The sequence below is a fragment of the Sturnira hondurensis genome, unplaced genomic scaffold (assembly GCF_014824575.4).
Source record: "Sturnira hondurensis isolate 20B ecotype Veracruz unplaced genomic scaffold, ASM1482457v3 Scaffold0003213, whole genome shotgun sequence".
NCBI lineage: Eukaryota > Metazoa > Chordata > Mammalia > Chiroptera > Phyllostomidae > Sturnira > Sturnira hondurensis.
This window is the reverse complement of record NW_028075844.1, coordinates 164,242-185,342: the sequence shown is the minus strand read 5'-3', so window position 1 is coordinate 185,342 and position 21,101 is coordinate 164,242. Positions and strand designations below refer to the sequence as shown.

General features: G+C 54.9%; 2 protein-coding genes across 11 annotated transcripts in view; one reads left to right on the top strand and one right to left on the bottom strand.

The window, feature by feature from the left end:
• The window catches only part of PKN1 (protein kinase N1), a 23,236-nt gene extending 16,393 nt beyond the window's left edge, over positions 1 to 6,843 (top strand). For 2 of the 3 annotated variants that reach the window (XM_037041781.1, XM_037041779.1), the window contains exons 13-22: positions 2,150 to 2,229; positions 2,305 to 2,380; positions 2,467 to 2,558; positions 3,877 to 4,053; positions 4,253 to 4,315; positions 4,430 to 4,506; positions 4,671 to 4,813; positions 5,076 to 5,183; positions 5,269 to 5,349; positions 5,699 to 5,974. In XM_037041781.1, the coding sequence (XP_036897676.1) occupies positions 2,150 to 2,229; positions 2,305 to 2,380; positions 2,467 to 2,558; positions 3,877 to 4,053; positions 4,253 to 4,315; positions 4,430 to 4,506; positions 4,671 to 4,813; positions 5,076 to 5,183; positions 5,269 to 5,349; positions 5,699 to 5,902 (1,101 nt within the window). In that variant the 3' untranslated portion in view covers positions 5,903 to 5,974. Of the gene's footprint in view, positions 1 to 2,149; positions 2,230 to 2,304; positions 2,381 to 2,466; positions 2,559 to 3,876; positions 4,054 to 4,252; positions 4,316 to 4,429; positions 4,507 to 4,670; positions 4,814 to 5,075; positions 5,184 to 5,268; positions 5,350 to 5,698; positions 5,975 to 6,395 lie in introns of those variants that run through there. The other variant, XM_037041780.1, reaches the window with a different exon arrangement.
• Positions 6,566 to 21,101, bottom strand: LOC118984077 (PDZ domain-containing protein GIPC1). Of its 8 annotated transcripts, none has more exons than XM_037041789.1 (10): positions 21,005 to 21,101; positions 18,788 to 18,842; positions 17,263 to 17,352; positions 15,030 to 15,350; positions 14,026 to 14,211; positions 13,774 to 13,954; positions 12,917 to 13,029; positions 12,474 to 12,555; positions 12,207 to 12,343; positions 6,566 to 6,928 (listed from the first exon to the last, which is right to left on the bottom strand). In XM_037041789.1, the coding sequence occupies exons 4-10, from the start codon at positions 15,315 to 15,317 to the stop codon at positions 6,662 to 6,664; spliced, it is 1,254 nt and encodes a 417-aa protein (XP_036897684.1). In that variant the 5' UTR covers positions 15,318 to 15,350; positions 17,263 to 17,352; positions 18,788 to 18,842; positions 21,005 to 21,101; the 3' UTR covers positions 6,566 to 6,661. The 8 variants fall into 8 exon arrangements, with proteins under 8 accessions (XP_036897684.1, XP_036897678.1, XP_036897677.1 ...); XM_037041788.1 differs by lacking the exon at positions 6,566 to 6,928 and adding an exon at positions 8,351 to 8,463 and having other exon boundaries at positions 21,005 to 21,100; XM_037041784.1 differs by lacking the exon at positions 6,566 to 6,928 and adding an exon at positions 9,495 to 10,031.

Genomic DNA, 21,101 nt, shown 5'->3' with positions numbered 1-21,101 from the left:
CACAGGTCTGGATTGTGGGCCCGGTCCCCAGTTGGGGCATGTGTGAGAGCAACTGATCTATGTTTCTCTCACATATTGATGTTTCTCTTCCTCTATTTCTCGCTCCCTTCCCATCTCTCTAAAAAATTAATTAAAAAAAGTTAAGATAGTGCTTTTCTCTGGGCAGGATGGGGGGTGGTTTTATTTCCGTTTTTTTAAATCCTCACCCAAGGATATGCTTAGAGAGGAAAAGGGAGAGAAAGAGACGGAGAGAAAGATACAAAGAGAAAGAAAGAGAAACACATCAGTGTGAAAAACGTTGACCGTTGCCTCCTATATGTGTCTCAACCAGGGATCGAACCCTCAGCCTAGGTATGTGCTCTGACCAGGGATTGAACCCATGACCTTCTGGTGTATGGGATGGTGCTCCAACCAGCTAAGCAACTCGGCCCGGATGGAGGGAGGTGGTTATTGTTGGAGGGGACACAGAGGAGCCTGCCGAGTGGTGGGAATATTCTGCATCTTAATCTAGATCAGAGGTCAGCACATTTCTGTGAAGGGTGATATAATCAATATTTTCAGCTTTGTGGGCCTGATAGTCTCAATGATAACCATTCAACACTGCCATTGTAGAAAGCAGCCACACGCAATACTTACGTACCCAAATGGGCATGGCTGTGTTCTGGGAAAACCTTACTGATGCACACTAAAGTTTCAATGTTACTTCATTTTCATAGGTCAGGAACTATTCTTTTGATTGTTTTCCCATTCCTTTAAAAACTTAAAGACCATCTTTAGCACACAGACAACAGAAAAAACAGCACTTACCCCCATGGTGTAGGCAAGGGGATATATATACGGCAGATAACACCCACAGTTGGGAAAGAGGCAGGAACACAGGCAGCCCTTGGGAGGCGTGTCAGGCACCACATCCACTTGGGAGGGCCTGCCTGACTGAGGTAGAGATGGACACTGTCCTGGTGCAGAAATCCCACTCCCGGACACCTACCCGAACCTCCACACATGCACAAGCAGGATGTGCGCCGCAGCAGCTTTGTGAGGGCGGAACAGTGAAAATCACTCAGGGTAGTAAATAAGCAACAAGGTGGAATAGTACACAGCTGTGAGCAATGACATTGGTTTGGTGGGCCAGCATAGAATGATTTCCAAACCATTGTCCAGTGGGAGAGGCAAGATTGGAATATTGTCAATAGTGGCTGCAAGAAAAACGGAGCCTGTACTGACACTTTTGCTCATGTGGGTATAAAAATACATTTAGACAGATACTCAGGAAATCGTTAATAGCAGCTGGCTCCAGGGAGGGCAGCTGAGGCAGGAAAGGACCTTGTTTTACCCCGTTTGCACTGATTGAAATTTTGGAACAGTGTCGATAGTGGAGAATGGTGGACCAGTAGGTAACTTTTTTCCCACAAAACTATTAATTTTGATCCTGTTCAAAGTTACATATACATGCAGTATAAAGAACTAAGTGGCTCCAGCCTTGGCCAGTGTGGCTCAGTTGGTTGGAGCATTGTCCCATACAACAAAAGGTTAGGAGTTCAGTTCCCAGTCAGGGCATGTGACTAGGCTGCAAGTTCAGTCTCTGCTCAGGGTGCCTTTTGGAGGCAACCAATCATTGATGTTTCTCTCTCTCTCTCTCTCTCTCCCCCCCCCCCGCCTTTCTCTAAAATCAATAAATATACATTTTTAAATTAAAAAAATGAGGTGGCTCCAAAGGGCTAATACCAATAAGGGAATAGGTAGATAAATGATAAAATGTGTTTACAGCACGAAATGTGCTGGGGAGGAAAACAAAGCAGGGAAGGTGGACAGGGTGTTGGCGTCGGGGGGAGTCTGTTACTTATTTAATGGAGTGGTCAGCTGACCACCTATGAAGGTGACATTTGAATAAAGGCCTAAGAGGAGGAGCTGTGCAGGTGTCTGGAAAAGAGAGTTGTAGGCAGAGGGAATGGCCTGTGCAAAGGTACTGAGGTGGGAAACATGCCTGGTCTGTTCAGGGCGCAGTGAGAGGAACTTGTGGCTAGAGGGCAGGGAACAAGGGGGCAAGCAGGAGGAGAAGTGAGGTCAGAGAGGTGACAAGGGCCTTGGTGGCTATTGTGATTATGGGGTGCCTTTGACCTCCCTCACTCTGACCCCATCTCTACCACAGAGTTCACCAATCCAGGACACAACCACCATATCGGAGCTGCCTTCAGAGACCCAGGAGACCCCAGGCCCCACCCTGTGCAGGTGACACCCCCCCCCGCCCACCACTTATCACCCCTGCCCACTCTCCCCATCCCCACCAGTGTCCTCTCTCCACAGCCCTCTCAGGAAGTCACCCTTGACCCTGGAGGATTTCAAATTTCTGGCAGTCCTGGGCCGGGGTCACTTTGGAAAGGTGAGATGGGGGCAAGAGGTTGAAGAGCTGGGAGTCAACACCCCTGGGCCGGCTGCTAAGGCCACCTCTGCCCACTGTGGTTCCAGGTGCTGCTTTCTGAGTTCCGGCCCAGCGGGGAGCTGTTCGCCATCAAGGCTCTGAAGAAAGGGGACATTGTGGCCCGAGATGAGGTTGAGAGGTAGGGACCTTGCTCAGGCCCTCTGAGAACATCAGTCTTCTCTCCTGGGAAATTAAGTAGCACTTAAGATAATAATAACCTTTAGAAAAATATCCACTCTACACTTTACATCTGGTAATCCGTTTGTTCCCTACAATAGCCCTAAGTGGTAAATACTGTTACTGCTCCCATTCTGCTGATGGCACAGAGAAGGTGAGCAAGTTGCCTGAAGTCACACAGCCAGTAAGCATCATGTTCAGGATTATTCAGATCTAGGGGCTCAGACCCTGAAGGCTGTGCTCTTAATGGTGCCATTGCATTTCTTCTGCTTTGGGGCCTGGGCCCTGGGTTCAAATCCCATCTATGCCACAGACATGCTTAGAGATCCTGGGCAGGCCCTTCTGAACCTCAATCCCCATCTATAAAAAGGGAGTAATAATGCCTTTCTTGCAGGGTAATCAGGTGGATTAAATGAGAGACCAAATCTAGAGCATTGTGCACAGTGCCTGGTCCCCTATAAATGCTTGGTGGGAACACTGATCACCTCAACATCCTTTGGTTAATCAGGAACCCAATTCAGACAGGCTTAAGCAAATAGAGGAATTTATTGTATTGGGTCAGAAATGTCCAGGTTGTCTGCCTTCAGGCATGGCTGTATCCAGGTGCTCAGCTGTCACTGTTCTACTTTCCTGTGTATGGGCTTTGATTGCAGTCCTCTCATGGGGACGGAGAACAGAGACATCCCCACCCCACCCCAGCAGTTTAAGGCTCATCCACCAGCTTTAGCCCTTCTTCCTTAAAAACTCCAGCAGAGGCCCGACCAGTGTGGCCCAGTTGGTTGAGCATCATCCCACAAAGTGAAAGGTGGCTTGGCTTGATTCCCAGTCAGGGCATATGCCTGGGTTGCAGGTTCAGTCCCTGGCTGGGGTGTGTATGAGAGGCAACCGATCGATGTTTCTCCCCCTTTTTCCCTCCCTTATTCTCTATCTAAAAATAAATAAATAAAATCATTAAAAAATTGCATCAGAGCGAGCCCCACTGGCTTGGCTTCCTCATTCCTGATCAATTCCTGGCCAGGGAGTTGGGGTGCTCCAATCAGCCTACCCCTGCCACCTCCCCTAAAGGAAGTTGGGAGTCTGTTACTAGGATGGCAGATGGATTCTAGGTGCCTGTTTAGCAGATGAGGCTGCTGAGGTTCAGAGATATTGAGCAGTTTGCCCAAGGTTTTACAGCCATTAGAGACCCTCAACAAAGATCTGATTCTTGCGGACCTAGGGAGTGTGAGAGTTGGGGGTGGGGAGCTGTGGTGCTCTCTGACCCCTGTCCCCACCCTGCCCAGCCTCATGTGTGAGAAGAGGATCTTGGCAGCGGTGACCAATGCGGGACACCCCTTCCTGGTGAACCTGTTTGGCTGTTTCCAGACGCCAGAGCACGTGTGCTTTGTGATGGAGTACTCAGCTGGTGGGGACCTGATGCTGCACATCCACAGCGACGTCTTCTCCGAACCCCGTGCCATGTGAGCCCAGCCCCCTGGCCTCCCACCCCCTACACCCCATGCCTCAGTCCCCTTCCTGCTCCTTCCCCTGGAGACCCTGCCCCCCTCTCCAGCTCCTGGAGTCTGGGGGACGGGGCACTTTGAGGATCTGAGATCTTCAGATTTATATCATCTTCCCTGAGGGGAGGCCTGGTTCTCTCACACCAGCCTCTCTCTACAGCTTCTATTCAGCCTGTGTGGTGCTGGGGCTGCAGTTTCTCCATGAACACAAGATTGTCTACAGGTGTGTGTGTATGCATGTGTGCACATGCTTGTGCATGTATGCTCTTCCCACTGGGGTTCAGGCAGGGCCCCCATTCCCACTCATTCCTCTTTTACATCCCCCAACCCCTCACAGGGACCTGAAGTTGGACAATTTGCTCCTGGACACCGAGGGCTACGTCAAGATCGCAGACTTTGGCCTCTGCAAGGAGGGTGAGGGGTGGGGTGGGGAACTGTGGGCATTAGACAGAGTTGGTATGGGCGGGGGAGGGGGTGAGGGAGTCCCCAGTCCTACCAAGGTTATCTCACAACCCTGCCCTTGATCCTGGGACACTAACTCCAGCCCTCAATAACCTCTCATGTCCCTGCTGCCTCAGGGATGGGCTATGGGGACCGGACCAGCACATTCTGTGGAACCCCGGAGTTCCTGGCACCCGAGGTGCTGACAGACACGTCGTACACACGGGCTGTGGACTGGTGGGGTCTGGGCGTGCTGCTCTATGAGATGCTGGTTGGTGAGGTGAGGCCCCAGGTTGCCCCGACCCAGCTTGTTCCGGGGATGGCACTGGGACCTGCATGTGCCCAGGGCTGGAATCAGAACCTGGCTCCACCACATGTGTGGTCAGGGGCAGGTGGCTTCTCTTCCCTGGCCTCAGTTTTCAAATTGTAAAATGGGGACTAACCCTTCATGTGAAGTGCAGCCAGAGCAGAGGGCTTGGGTGGGCCTGGGCATGGCATGGCCCAGCTGCCCAATTCATTTACCCTTTTCTCCCTGTCCCCAGTCCCCTTTCCCAGGGGATGACGAGGAAGAAGTATTTGACAGCATTGTCAACGATGAGGTTCGCTACCCCCGATTCCTGTCAGCTGAAGCTATTGGCATCATGCGCAGGGTGAGGACCCCCCAAGCTGGGGTGGGCCTGAGGAGGGGTTCTGGGGTCCAGAGGGGAAGACTGACACAATGTCCCACGGCTCCAGCTGCTGCGGAGGAATCCAGAGCGGAGGCTGGGGTCCAGCGAGCGGGACGCAGAGGACGTGAAGAAACAGCCCTTCTTCAGGGTGAGGATACCCCGCACCCTGCCAGGTCCTGGTCATTCCCCCTTAACAGCTCACTGCTTTACCTCCAACACTGGCACCCCACGGACCCTCACATACTCATGCCTACTCCAGGCCCGCCTGGTCTGAGCCATTGCCCTGTGTGTGAGCCCAGGCTCTCCTCTGATCACCAGGGCTCCCTATGCTCACCCTGTGACCCTTCCTGAACTCAGTTTCCCCCACTTTGCCCTTCTATCTTGTGATTCATTAGCTAGATCTCCACAGATCCAGGGCTGGATGGGTGCCTGGGACTGGTCCCCCAAGCCATCCGTGCTCTAACCCTCGCACTGACCTTCCCTTACACCCCATGCAGACCCTGGGCTGGGACGCCCTGCTGGCCCGCCGCCTGCCCCCGCCCTTCGTGCCCACGCTGTCGGGTCGCACGGATGTCAGCAACTTCGACGAGGAGTTCACAGGGGAGGCCCCCACGCTGAGCCCACCCCGAGATGCGCGGCCCCTCACTGCCACGGAGCAGGCCGCCTTCCGGGACTTTGACTTTGTGGCGGGGGGCTGCTAGCCCTGTCCCCTGTCCCTGCTCCCACCCAGCTGTTAGTGGTTTTTAAAAATGCCTTTGGGGTTTGCTCTTCCCGTGCATCCCAGGCTCTTCTTGTTTGCAGTAATGGGAATGGAGGGCCGCAATCAGAGATGGGGAGGTGGATGGAGGCATCAGGAATGATGAGGAGACATCCTGGGTTATGGTGAGGGGTTATTTGAAGACCTATACTTGGGTCAAGGGAGGGTGGACACTCGGGCTGTCACTATGGTGGGGAGCACAGACAGGCCAAGGGAGGGGATTTGGGGCTGTGTTGAGGGACATCTGGAATTAGAGGCAGTGACAGGGCATAGTTGGGGGTAAGGTCTTGGGGCTGTGTTGGGGAGCTCAGAGCCACAATGGGCAAATGGCTGTGGGAGTCAGTCCTGGCAGCAGCAGGGGCAAGAAGCACTCTACAACTACTGCTCTGCTCCCGGTGGAGCCTGGATCCTGGGGCTGCGTCCCACATTCTGCACAGGCTCCTGTGTTTCTGGCTCTGCGTCAGATGTCTCTGGGTCCCCTCATGGCTAATCCTGGAACTGTACCCCCAGAGGAGCACCCCATGCCTCTGCCAACCACCACCTCGGGCCACCCCCCCTCCCCGCCCTTCCGCGGTCATATGCATGTTGTGGACACATCACCTTGGGCTGGTAGGCAAAATGGCTTTATTTCTCGAAGGCTCTGCGCTTCGGAACTTGCCTGGGCCAGAATGATCTACCTTAGCTGCTGGGCCTCCAGGTGTCTCTAGAAGTGACTGAGGCTACTCTGTTGGGAGCTTCGCAGTGAGCTGGCCTCCCAGGCGCTTCTGGTTAGGCCTAAACCTGCGGGGCTGCCCTTGGCGCTGGACCTCGGGGGCAGGAGGCGAAGCAGTTGGCGCAGCACAGCCTGGCGCAGCAGGATATACACCCAAGGGTCCAGGATCTGATTCCACGAAGCGAGGCGCACGGCCAGAAACAGCGGCCGCTGCAAGGAGCTGGAGCCCCAACCCCCGACGGCCAACACCACCAACACCTGCGGAAGAAGCCGGTGTGAGGGTGTGAGCGGTGGGGTGGGTGTGAGAGAAGGGGACCAGCGATGTATGGGGCTGGGATGGGTGGGAGCATGAAGGGAAGGGAAGGGGGCTGTGAGAAGGGGCAGAGCATCACAAGGGTAAAGAGATGTCTTTGTAGAAAGACCAGCGAAGGTCTTCCTTGAGTGGGGGCTCGAGCTAGGAAGAAGTCCCTGTGTTCCGAAGGGCAGGGCATTGGAGGGGAGAAGAAAAATGGGGTGGGGAGGAGGAAGGGGGCTGGGATGAAGCAACTGACATAGAGGGGTGGGGCTGGGGAGGAGGCAGGTGTGGGTTGGGGTAAACTACAAAGACCTAGAAGGAGTAAGTTAAAAGATAAAGGGGCTGGGAGGAGGGGTGGGATGTCAGAGGGAGAAGGCAAAGGGCGGGCTTTCCTGTCTGGCAGGGTTTTGAGGAGGCGGGGCCCTGGATGGGGAAGGGAGAGAGGACCCAAGTATTCTCGGATAGAAAAGGGCGGAAAGGGCCACGGTGGGAGAGGAGGAGAAAGAAGTTCGGCTGGAAGGGCCGTGTGCCCCTCACCAGCAGTGGGCTCCAGCAGATGCACGACACCACCATGATGCCCACGAGCTGGCCCACCATCTCCACGTCGTGGACGCGGGCTCTACGCGCTGAGTCGCGGCCTAGGGTGCTGCTGGGGGCAGCAGAGGCCGAAGCTGCGGATGAGGCGGAGGCCGAGCGGAGTCTGCGTGCGCCCCAGCGCCTGCGGTGGTCGGAGCCTGAGGTCGGGGGATGCCATCCAGAGCGGCGGCGCCAGCGGGCGCGCAGCAAGGCCAGGCCGCTGAGCGTGTTGCACACGAGCGCGGCGAGCAGCGCAGCAAGGCCGAGGCCGGCGAAGAGGCCGGCGAGCAGTGCCTGGCGCCAGCCACCTGCTGGGCCCAGGCCGATGAAGCACCATGTGCCGGGGTACTGCAGCTCGTAGTGACCCACTCGCACCACCGGCAGCAGTGCCACGGCCAAGGCCACCACGGCTAGTGTGGCCAGCGCAAGGCGCGCACGGGCCACCGAGACACGTGCCGCGTGTAGCAGAGGCCGTGTGACCCCCACGCAGCGCTCCACCGCCATACCACAGCCCAGTAGCAGTGGGCACAGGCCAAAGAAGACCATGCAGCCGCCCAGGAAGTGGCACGCACCTCCGGCCGGTGAGCGCCCCGCTGCGTATAGGCGCAGCACCAGCGCACCCGGAATCACGTGGCCTGCGAGGTCGGTGGCCAGCAGGCTGGCAACGAACAGCAGGAAGATAGCGGCCGAGCGGCGCCGGCGCAGGCGGCCCGAAGCCTGAGCCAGCAGCACCAGCGCCAGCACGTTGGACACGGCGCCCAGCGTCATGGAGAAGATGGGCAGCACCGGCGAGGCGCCCCCGAGACCCAACGGCAGCCCAGTGGACGTGTTGGGGGCCCCAACTGCTGTACATGTGGTCGCCTCGCCCGCTAGGCTCAGGTTGAGGGGCCCGCAAGGGTTCATGTCAGGTACTGGGGTGGGGCTGGGGAGGAGAGAAGGGAAAGTTGAGGCTGGCCCAGGGCACAGCGCCCACTGTTGGGCTGGGACCTGCTAATGGTCCCTTCTTGGAGCATTAGAGCCCACGTGGGCCCATAGCAACTCCAATGACCCTAGCTGCCCAGGTCCTTACTCCTGTCTGGCTTCTCACCATCCCAGCTCTTGCTCCCAGCCTCCCCATGGCTCCCCTGGCTCTAGCCCTCCTGTCATGGCCTCTGGGCCTCACAGACCCACCTCCCATTTATACCACATTAAATTCCTGGTCCCATTTCTGATCCCAAGGCCCCACTGCCCCATCTCTGACAGTCATGCCACTTCTACTCTAGTCCCACATGTGATGCCCACAGCTCCACCTCTGCCACTGTGGACCCCTCTCTCCCCAATGCATTGTCTCTATCCACATGGTCCCACTGCAGTCCCCATGGCCACCTGTGTCCCCACAGACCCACTTCTGTCCCCTGCATTCCCATCTCTGAGTTCCATTGCTGTCTCTCACTAAGGCCCTACCCCTGACCACAGCTGCCTCACCCTGGATGCCCCAGGGTTCCACTCCTGCCAGACCAACCTCCCTGCCCAAGAGGCCTCCAGGCTGACCCAGGACCACCCACTCCTTGGTACCCAGTGGTGAGGGCTAAGAAGACAGAACTGCCCCCCGGGGTCAGACGGGAAGGGGGAATGGACAGATGGGAAGAGTGACAGGGACAGATGCGGCTGAGGGTCAAGGAGCACAGGACGGACAGAGGGAACCATGGCCCCCACCCGAGAACCTCACACCCCAGACTTCTTACCTGGTGGTGTCTGGGACACTGGGTCCCCATCGCCTGCTTCTCAGTCCCTGCTGCCTGCTGCACCTCCCGCTGTGCCTGAGCTCTCCAGCGGGCTGCTTCCTCCCTCCCTTTCTACAGGGGCGGCTCCTCAGCTCTCTGCCTCCCCACCCCCCTGCTGCCCACTCAGGCCTCCAGGGGGCTGCTCCACCCAGAACCAGTCTGTTGGGGTCCTGGGGTGGTAGAGACCCCATGTCGGTGCTCCTGGCAGTGGGTGGGGTCCACTCTGGGCCCCAGCTCTCCTATGAGAAAGAGGTGCTCCCAGGGTGTTGTCCTGGCCCCCTATGATCCCCTCCGCCTGGCCGGCCGGGCAGGAGCACCCCCCTTCCCCCCAGGCTCAGGCCTCTCGCCTGCCTCATTAATAAAGTGGATAAAATCTAAACACTGGAAAATGTGAGCCTCACCAGGGGCGGGCTGGGGTGGCTGCAGGGGGTGCCGCTGCACCCGCGGGGCTGCAAGGTTGAAAGGCTAACCCTGGTGGAGGCAGGAGCACCCTTTAACCTTGCCAGAGCCTTCATGAACGTTGGGTGGGTGGTGAGCAGCAGTGGCCTTGGGTGGACTAGTTTGGATCAGACCCAGGGAGGCCACAAGACCCACCCACTATTTACACAGGGCCTTAAAGCCTAGGCCAGGGCAGCAGAGTCATACCCATGGAGAGGAGGCGGCCCAGAGACCTGGGGACTCTCCTAGATCCTGCTTCAGGACGTGGTGAGCAACACCTGGGACACACCTGTGGACATACAGCTGCAGCCTCACCTCCTGCTCTGAGAAGGGGCGCACACAGTCTCACATCTGAAGACACACTATTATATCCCCTAACACCCTGAGACCAGCCACCATCTCAGTCTGTCCCCAGCCAGCCACGTTCTTCAGAGTCTTGGGGTCAGCCATTGTCACACCCCTGAACTAAGAGATATCTGCACCCCCAGCACCAGAGACATCCTCAGAGTTACCAACTCACACTGGCCACCCTTCTCAACACCCTGAAATGCAGCCCCCTGAGATCTGTATCACTGATAGAGCCCCTTACCCACATCCATATCACCCAGTGATACCCCTTAACAGTCCAAGAGAAGGAGTCCCTGGATACTCTGAGATCTTTGCCTGTCGCCCCCTACCTCTACCCTAGAAACCAGAACAGCCAGACACACACACACAGTTCTGCAGTCACAGCCACACTCCATGCAGACACTGCCAGTTATACCCACAAACACCCTGGCACACAGACAGTCACTGCACCCAGTTTCTTCAACAGTTACAGTGCTCAGGATGGTCAGGAATCATCAGCACTGCCAGCCCTACTCTCAACACAGACACACACCACACCCTTCAAACCAGAGCCTTCTACTGGCACAGACACACAGAACACCCACAGGTGCCCGTCCCACTAGCGAACACACCCATGTACCCTAGCACAGTGGTCCTCCCACCTCCCTACCCTGGGGGCCAACTGCCCACCCAATGGAAATGGGGAACGGGCTGGGCTCACATTTCCCCTCAGCTCACCCTCAAACATTCCTGCAGGGACCTCCGACCTAGCTGGCTCCCCTCCCTTCAATCCTGCCTCTTCCCTCCAAGTCTGGCCAAGTTCCCACCAACCCCGCTTCCCCAATTCCCCTTCAATCCTCAAGGATGCAGTGGGTTGTCAAAACAAGCAGGCCGGGCTTATTTTCAGTGCACAGCCTAGCCTGCCATGAACACCTACAGACCCTGCATGTCCGGCAGGCTCTGTGCAGTAGCGGCATCACGACTGCTCCCCCAGCTTCAGGGCGGGCTCCTCCCCAGAGCACTCGCCCCAGCAGGCCTGAGGCTCCCTTTGGGCCCTCTCCCCCGACTTTTCTTTTCACAAGTCAGGCTTCCACACCTCCCAGGCCTGGGGCTCCCTGCAACCCTGGGCTACAGCCAGCAGCTTGTGCCTGGTGTTCACATCAGGCTGAGGTGGCAGGAGGCCTTGTTCAAAAGGGAGCCAGACTTGAACCCTCTGTAGGCCAAAATGCTCAGACCTTGACTGGAAGCCTGGTGGCCCACAGCCAGGAGCCTTGTCAGGCGGAACGGGTGGGAGGGAGCAGGCAGCCAGGGCCAGCTCCTAATTCAATTTGAAGCCCTAGGAGGATGGATTTCAGCTGCTACATTCTTTCCCAGCCTGGGCCTACCCCACACACCCACCCCAAGGCCAACCAGACAGGTCCAACAGCAGAATCTTTATGTTTCAGACAGCAAATTCAGATACAAAAGGCCACCGCCACCATCCCTCATGCCCTGTCTGTCTGGGGTTGGGCTGAGGGAGACACAGGTGTGGGGTGGGGACGTTGGGGGTTCACAGCAGATTCATGTTTCAAATGTGGAGGTAGGGAGCTCCTCTGGAGGGGGGTGAGAGAAAGGGGGGATTATTGCATTTGCTGAGGGAGGAAGCCCCCCCTTTGGATCCCCTATGTTAAGAAACCAGGGAGGTCAAGACCCCCAAACAGAACCCGAGGCCCCAGGGAGACAGAGACACCAGTTTGGCAGCTGATGTGGAAAGTACTGGGGGCGGGGGGGGGGGGGGGGGNGGGGGGGGGGGGGGGGGGGGGGGGGGGGGGGGGGGGGCGCTGGCTGCCCAATCTGGCTCGTCCCTCCCAGAGCCTGACCTGGCTGAGGTAGGTGGGGAACAGGGCGAGAGTGCAGGGGATCTCGGTACCTCAGCCAGGCTGGGAACCAGGGAGGGGATGGTACCGACTGGAATGGGGAAGGGGCTCAGCCCTACCTCCTCGCCACATCATCCTGGGACTGCTGGACCAAGGTCAGGACGAAGACCAGGCCAAGCCAGATGCTGGAGTCTGGGCCCTGGTGTTCCCACCCCAGGGGTTCCCACCAGGCCAGGCCCAGGTCATTGCAAGGTCCAGTAGGAAGACTAGTAACGGCCGACCTTGGCGTCCCCGATGGCACCCCAGACGTCAAAGACGAATTCATCAGGGAAGGCAAAGTCACCAAGCCGCTCATCTAGGGCCTCAGCCAGCTCATCTGGGTTCCTCTTGTCCTTCCCAAGCTCCACCATGGTGGCCGCTGCAGGTTCGGGGAGCAGAATAGAGGCACCAATAGCAGAGGTGCTCACTCAGGTAGATTCAGTCCACAGGACTGGAAGCCTCTGGCCCCAGCCTCCACCCCTACCCAGATTCAAGTGCCAGCAACTCACCCAACTCTGTGTCCCTAATGCCCATGTAACTCTCCAGCAGGTCATCGACTTTCTCAATTGCCTTCTCCTCAAAGGCTGAGGGCTAGAAGTAGGGTGGGAGGACAAACAGTAGCATCACAATAACGTGACTATAACTGTAAATGTATTTACTAAGTGCCAGGTCTCCTTTTGCCACTTTATATATTAACCCACAGTTCATTCTCATGATAACCCTGACATTTATCAGTATTATTACCACACCACCCCCATTTTACAGATAAGAAAACTAATAAAGCCATCCCACTTATCCAAGAAAGGTCCTAGAGCTGGGAGGAGGCAGAGGTGGGTTTGCATCTAGTGCCTGGAGCCCTGCAAGCGAACCAGGTAGTGCTGCTACCTATGAGTGTGCAGGGAAGGGGTCTCCACTTTGAGTGTACAGAGTGGGGCCCAGCTAGAACACTCACCAGATCCTCTACCGTGGCAGGGCCCCGGGATCGAAGCCGGAGAGTCCCTCGGCCAGTGCCCAGCTGGGGGCCGGAGCCAGGACGACCACTCCCTGAACGCACGCTGATCATGTCTGTGAAAAGCAGGGAAGTTATGGTGGTGTGTGTATGTGTGTGTAACAAATCCAGCCTGTTCTAGACAGGATTTCAGACATCCTTGTCCCCCTCTATCTCCTCCAAGCTCCTTCAGGTTCCAGGGGTAGTTGGGGCTGAGGTGACCGAAGGAGAGCAGGACTCCTGCCTCAGACTTGGCATGGATGGGGGAGGGGCAGCCAGGACTAGGAAAGGAAAAGGCTGAAGGGGGAGACTGAAGTTGGCCACATCTGCTCCCACGCCTGCAGGACAGGAAGGGGGTGGGGCCTTGATCTCTAGCTGCTCTTCCCAGGGCCAAAGGGGTATAGCTTCTGGGCCCTAGACCAGCCCTATCTGCCTGGGGAAGTGTTTCAGAATCCCCCACCCCCACCCTAGGGGCCTGCAGCCCATTCCTGAGAGTTAGTGAAGCCAGACTGAAGAGGGGGGCTGGCACAGGTCAGCCAAGCCTGACTTATTAGGGCTGGGGGAGCTAGCCAGGGTTGGGGGCACTTGGCTAGGCTAAAGGCTCCTGGAAGCTGGCTGTGGGGGCAACTTCCTCCTTGACCCCTCTCCTCCCAAGCTGGCAGTGAGCCAGCACCCTCTCCCCAAGGCAGGGAGGAGCAGTGCCTCTTTCCAATTCAGCCAGCTGGGCTTGGGCGCCACCTTCTGGTGGCCCATGACACTGTACCCTGGGCCCAAGTGAACAGGGAGTATATGTACTGGTAGTAAAGGCAGCAGCCCCTCACCAAAGGCCTTTCGGGGCTCCGTGAGCTTCAGTGTGAAAGTGCGGCCTCGGGGAAGCTCCTTGAGCAGCCGGGCCACCTCGTAGTGCCGACAGCCCAGCAGGCTCTGCCCGTTGATGGCCTCGATCATGTCACCCACGCTAATGAGCTGGATGTGGTCAATGACGCTACCCTCCTTGATGCGCTGGAGAGAAAGGAGCTGTTAGCCCCGTGGCTCCGTCCCTTGGTCCTATGGCCCAGCCTAACCTCAGGCACCTTGATGAACGCGTAGCCAGCCCCGTTGTCCGTGATGGTGAGCCCCAACGCCTCCTCTGACTTGAACACCTCCACCTCCTTACGCTGCCCTTTGACATGGGCAAAGATGAAGTCCTCCAGCCCAATCTGGCCCCCCAGGAGCTTGTCCATGTCCACTTTGTGGGTATTGAGGGTGCAGAACATCACCTGCAGAGGTGGGAGACACTCAACTTTCACCTTCCCTCCCTTACCCTTTGCAACACCAATCTGATGGAGAAGGGAGGAGAGTTTGGAAAGTCCTAGGGGTCCCCACCCCAGTGCCTGACCACCTCCAGAGCCAGAGCTGGGATGTCATCTCTGCTATGGCTGGAATTTCTGTTCCAGCAAAACCTCCTTGCTGGTTCCAGGGCACAGAACCTGGCTTACTGTGGGTGCTTGGCAAATGCTTATGTAATGAATGAAGGGCACAGATAACCTACCCAGCCTACTGAGACTCCTGTAGCTACTTCTTACTCAATCCCACTATTACCCTCTGAGGTTTTTTTTTGTGCCCAAAGTCCTTAGGATCAGATTTCCCTATGCATTAAGGAGAAGTGAATCTTGCAACAGACTTCCAGCCACCACAATTCACTGGGCTGCGAGCCTCTCAATATATAATGGGAATTATAGCATCCAGTCCTGAACATCAGTTCCTATAATCCACCGGGGCACAGGTTTCCCCAAACCCAGTGAAAACTTAGCACCTAGTCCTGGCCTCCAGGTCCCCATAATTCACTCCGGTTCCTGCCTCCCAATGCCTCATGGGAACTTAGCATCCAGGTATGGACATCAGTGTCAAGGATTCACTGGTGCCTAGGCCTCCTAATGCCTGATGGGAACTCAGCATCCAGCCCTGGCCTCCAGTTCCCCATCATTCAGTGTGGCGCAGGCCTCAGCATCTGTAGCATCAACACCAGCTCAGGACCAGCATGCATGTCCAGGCTTCTAGCCCACCATCATGACCCTGGGGGCTCCCTGGTGGGTACCTCAGCAGCTTGCAGTCGGAAGGCCTCAGCAATCTTGCCATACAGCTCCTTGACGTTGGTAAAGCCCTCGATTCGACCAGTGGGACTACCATGGGCTAGCTGGGTGTGGAACACGAGGCGGGGCCGCAGGGCCGGGGGAGGGGGAGGCAAGCCCATTTGGGGCCCTCCTGCCCCACCTCCACCCAGGGGCCCTGGTTCCCCAACACCCAGCCCACCACGACCTGGCTCAGCTTCCTCATTTTCCACCAGAGGTGGGGCCTTTTTCCGCCGCCCCAGTCCCAGCGGCATGAGCAGTGGGAAGAGAGAGCACGCCCAGGAGATCTGCGGGGTGGGAAGTGGGCTTAGGGCCAGGGCAATGGTCCCAGGCCATCTCTCCCCCACCATTACCACTCCCCAGGCCCAATGACACAGTCGTATCAAAGAACCTCCATTCACATCTCTATCCCAGCACTTTGACACTCATATATAATATTAGTAGCTGATATCTATTATGACCCCATGCTGCCTGCTCCATGACTTTACATCATATTGTGATGTTGGGAATATTATAATTACACCCATTTAAAGGATGAGAAAATGGAGGCTCAGAGTGGTTACAGTTCTCTTTATTTTCCTATCAATCACAGTTATTAATGCTGTGCAAAATATTTCCGACTCTCCTGTCAAAGCACGTAGGCAGATGGCACTCACTGACCTCCTTATGAATGGGTACACACGTCACTAGCTCTGTCCAATGAGTGTGAGAGGAAGTAACACATGACATTTCTGGACTGAATCATTTAATTGCTAGACCAAGAGCCTCCAGAGGTTTGTTTCTCCCTGGCGGGGTGACCAGCCACAACTGATATGGTGGTGGCTCCATCAGGCCCTGAGTAACTGCAGTGAATGGAACTTCCTGCGTGGAGCAGCAGTGAAAATTAAAACCTGTGTTGAGTTCAGCTACTAAAATTTTTGTTCAGCCACTAAGTTGTCCGTTACTGCGGTACAACCTGTCCTGGCTGATACACTATTTTTCTTTCATCTCTCCCCTTACTTTGTTTCCTCCTCTCTCTCTTACTCCTTTCCTCCCATCCAACAAATATTTTTTGAGAGTCTACAGTATTCCACACACCGTTTTAGATACTGCCTACAATAAGCAAGGTCCCTGATGAGGGCCACCATGTGCAGTTACACAGTGACACTGGGCAGAAGCACCAGACCCTGGCGTGGGGATGTGTGTGCTGGGAGGAAGGGCTGCCTTTTTCTCAGTCACTCCTAGATACTATATTGGCCAGGTGGGGCCCTGTCTATGATGTCCAGGAGCAAGCAGTTCAGAGAAGGAGGTGCAAACATCTAATATAAGTTTTCATAATTCCATGAAGACAATAAAACAAGAAAAGTTCTATAGACAAGGTCAGGGAAGGCCTCTCTGAGCAGGTTACAGCTGAATCTGAGACTTGACTAGTGGAAAAAAGCATCCACATGAGGATGTGAGGCAAGAATGTTCCAAACAGAAGGAAAGTCCCTGAGGTGCTCGGCCTGCCTGAGGAACAGCAGGGAGGCCCGTGTAGTTGGAACAATGAATAAAGAGGAACAGCAGGGAGAGGTAAGGGTGGGGAGGTGACAGGCAGATGCAGCAGGGCCTTCAGGGCTTCAGGGAGGACTTGGGCTTTTGCTCCGAGTGAGGTGGCAGCGTGGAGGGTTCTGAGCAGACTCATAGTCAGGCTCACAGAGCAGCTAGAGACTAGTGTGGATGGAGTGGAGTAAGCAATGGAAAGGTGTAAAGAGGAAGGGTAAAAGAGGTGACATTAGCCAACTGTGTGGGGCCTTACAGGCTGGGAAAGAGTTGAGATTTCATTTCTCAGTCACATGTCCAAAGCCACAGAGTCTGATTGCATCCTCAGGTTTGACTTCCAAGCCCAAGTTTATAACCACAAAGCTGTCCCCTAAGCAGCTCAATCTTCCTGGCCTTGGATGCTTGGCCTATGGATGGGGATATCGTATCTATGCCTCACCAGGTTGTCTGAGGATCAAATTACACCAAATTATGTTTTTCTGTATAAAAGACTTCCTGTTCCCTCCCTTTAGATTGCCCCTTCTAGGAGCTGTCCTGGATTCAGTTGAGCCCAGTGGGCTGCTCCCATTCTCTGCATCCACTCATTTGTTCATTCGTTCGTTCGTTCATTCATTCATTCATTCATCATTCTCCAACACTTCCTCTGGTATCACCTGGTCCAGCCCCATCATCACTCACCTAGACTAGTGCAGTAGCCTCCTCCGGGTCTTCCAGCTTCCACACTTAACCCCTCCACAGTCTCTTGTCAAAACAGCAGCCAGAGTGACCCTGTAAAATATGAGCCATATCACCACTATGCTCTCCTCTGAATCCTCCCAGGGCTCTTCACTCAACTGGAGTAAAAGCCGACATCCTCCTCTTGGCCCATGGGCTCCAAAATATCTGTCCCTGTTACTTCCCTGCCCTCCTCTGCTCCCGTTCTCTCCCTCGCTCACCCCTCCAGTCACACAGGCCTCATCCCAACACATAGGCCTTGTCCAGCCTCAGGGACTTTGCACAGACTGTGCTCTCTGGTGCCCATACAACTCATTCTCTCACTTCCTTCAGGTGGAAAATATACTGCATTCATTTATCTTGTTCACTATCTGTTTTCTGAAAGGGCAGGGAATTCTGTTTGTCTTATTTATCTTTATACTCTCAGTGCAGAGAACAGTGCATGGCGCACAGCAGGTGACTGATAAATATTTGTTGAATGATTTATCCTAATATTCACCAGCCCACCAGACCCTGTGTCTGGCTCTGGGGAGAAAAAGGGGCACAGGCCATAGTCTCTGCCCTCAAGAGGGTCTTGTCTCCCCAGCGAAAACACAAGCCCCACCACTGTGGCTCCCTATCCCTTGCATCCCAGCACAGAGCTGGGCACAGGGCAAGCGTTTCATCTAGCCATGGAGACAGGTACTGGATCTCTACCTTTCACTGTGGGTTTTTTTCCACTGACCTCATAATCAATGACGTGGAGTACCTTTTAATACATTTATTAACCATTTAGATTTGCCCTTTTGTGGCTTGCCTGTTTAAGTCTTTGCTCACTTAAAAAAACTGTACAGCTTGTCTTTTTTCTTATTGATTTGTGGGAACTTTTTATATATTCTTAATATGTCTTTCATTGGTTACTTCCAATGATAACCATCGCTGGGCCAAGCACACAGTAGGCACTAATTGGATATTTGACAAAAAATAAATTCTGAATGAATAAACCAATGCTGCCTTGTCAAGTTATTTCATTACACTCAATGATAAAAAAACCACAACAAACCCTCATCATCGCCTCCCCTGATTCTCCTCCCCCACCATACACTGTGAGAGGCAGAACATTAAGAACATGAGTGTGAAATCTGGCTTCCCCCATTAACAGCTGCGTGGCCTTGGGCAAATGTCTCAAGCTCTCTGAGTCCTAAAGAACATGTGCCTGGAACACTTCCTGGCACACAGTATACGGGTGCCATAAATGTTGACTATTACTATTTTCATCTATAAATATAGAAGATTCAAACTTCCTCTTTTTCCCAGGACCCCCACATTCTATTCCCCAATTCCCAACCTCCTATTCTCTGTCCACATTTATTACCCTAGTTCAGGCTGCCCACTGTGTCCTCACCTGTAAGGGGGAATAATGATGGTGAAAGAAGTGGATAATCAATGAATTTGTCTTCCAGGCCAGAGGTGGGGTGGCCTGGGTTCACATCCCACCCTTGTCACTTACTAGCTGTGTGGCTATAGGCAAGTCACTTCACTTGACAGGGCCTCAGTTCCCTCATCTGAAAAACAAACAGAATTCCTGTCTCAGTGTTTGTGGGGATTCAAAGAGATTATGCATGTAACTTGCTTAGCACTTTGCCTCATAGTCAACTTAAAGAAGCTGTTATTATTGCCATTACTATATTGCCTCCTTCCCTGTCCAGGAACGTCTCAGTTCTCTCTGCCTGCCAGGACCTACTACTCCCCCTCCTCCAGGCAGCCTCCTCAGCTTGCCCCAGCCTCTTGGAATCACCCCTGGGGTCCAGACAGCTCAGGCCCGTGAACTTAATTACATGTTTCCCTAGCAGAACTCTTGTCTTCCAGTCGTAGGCTGTTATTTAACTCCATGTCTCTATTTTAAAATGTAAACCAGATCATGTTACTCTCCTGCTTCAAATCTTAAAACAATTTCCCACCTCACAGAGAAAAAGCTCCCAACTCCTTAATGCAACCCCCTGACTCACAGAATTGCCACTTTGGTTGCATCTCCTGCCCCAGCCACCCTATTCCAAGCTTGGCCCAGCCTCAGAGCCTTTGCCCTGGCTGTACCCTCTGCCTGATCTTTGCAGGGCTGGCTCCTTTTTGTCATTCAGGCCTCAGCTCCAAAGTCATATTCTCTGACAGCCCCCTTGCCCAGAGTTTCTATCATGCCACTCCCTTATATTTCATTTATAGCATTTATCATCAATTGTAGGTATCTTCTTTATTTACTTGTTAGCATGTTTGTTGCCCATTTCCCCTTGCAAGAGCAAGGATTTTTGTCTTGTTCACTATTGAACCCTCTGTGCCCAAAATAGTGACTGGCACAGAATAGGTACTAAGTAAATATTTGTAGATGAATGAGTGTATCTTGTATCTTCATTCTGAGTGTTCTCTGAGCCTCCCAATCCTCAGAACATGTCTGCTGTGAGGTTGCTAACTGCCACCCTCTGCCCTCGTTCTCAGGCTCCTCTCAATCCTGAACACAGGGCTGGAGAAGAGGAGTTTTGGCCCCACTGAATGGGTTAGCTGGAAGTCCAGCATCCCCACCCTCTCTTCCTTGTGAAGAGCCTGAAACTTAGCAATCCTACAGCCACACAGAATGAGGGGAGGAGGAAGCAGTGAAGGGGGTTCCTGGGAGCTCATACAAGTTCAGGGACAGGAAACAACCAGGTTCCCCTGTCCAGCAGGGTAATGCTCTGGAGAGGAGGGCAGGAGGCCTCTGATTAAATCTTGAAAAACCAGCTCCTGGGTGTTTCCCGGGAGAACACCTACTGCCCTGGCATGGGCCCAGGCTTCCCAGGGGCACCCAGAAGGCATTGGGACCCCAACATCCTGGCCCCCTATCTCCCTTAAAGATGTCACTCTCTTCTCAGAACCCAGGTACTCCAGCCTTACCTTCCTGCTCAGGGAAGAAGCGGGTGTGGGGAGAAGAAAAGACCAGCAGGTGTGGCCCAGGTAGTGCATATGGTGTGTTTGTGTGTGTGTGTGGTGGTAGGCGGGGAGTGGGGTGGAGAAAGGGTGTGAAGAGGGGAAGCTGGGTAGCCAGCAGCAGGTAGAAGAGCTGTTCTGGAATATCTGAGCCATGGATCCACCGAACATGTAGTCTAGTGGTTGCGACTCCAGTTCTGGCCTCTGAGGTATGGGTTTGAGTTCCAGATCTTCCACTTACTAGCTCTGTGACCTTATACAAATCATTCCACCTCTCTGGGTCTGCTGCTTCACTCATAAAAGTAACAGTAGCGTCCACGAGGTGTACAAATTCAATGATCCGCATGGCAAATACCTGACACGGAAGCGTTCAATCAATGCCAGTCGGATGATTGTTTTTTCATTATTTTTATCTGGACCTCGGTCTTTAACAAGGCCCCCTGGGCCCTTGGGGGATTGGGACACGGCCACCTCCAGGGACATGCCTGGGCAGGGCTCAGAAATATCGACCCCACGTCTGTCCCCGCCGGGATGAGGGCTGTCCAGAGGGGTGCAGGGTACAGAGATGCGGTGGGAGGCTTGGCCCCCAGCCCCCAGGGGGAAGGGAGGCGCCCGGCTAGAAAGGGACCTTGGGCATGCCCTCGCCCGCCCAGCCGGTTCCAGCCGCGTCTATGGGGCCGGCCCCACCCCGTATGATTAGCCGGATTCCCGCAGGTCTGCGACGGGGTCCCCGGAGCGGCAGCGCCGTGACCAGCCTGCTGGGATCACTCACCTCCGCCGCCGCCTGCCTGCGCGAACCCAGCTCTACCCTCCGCAAACTCTTGCCCCGGCCTCTCCCGCAGCCTCGGAAGGGGGCGGGGCCGGAGGCT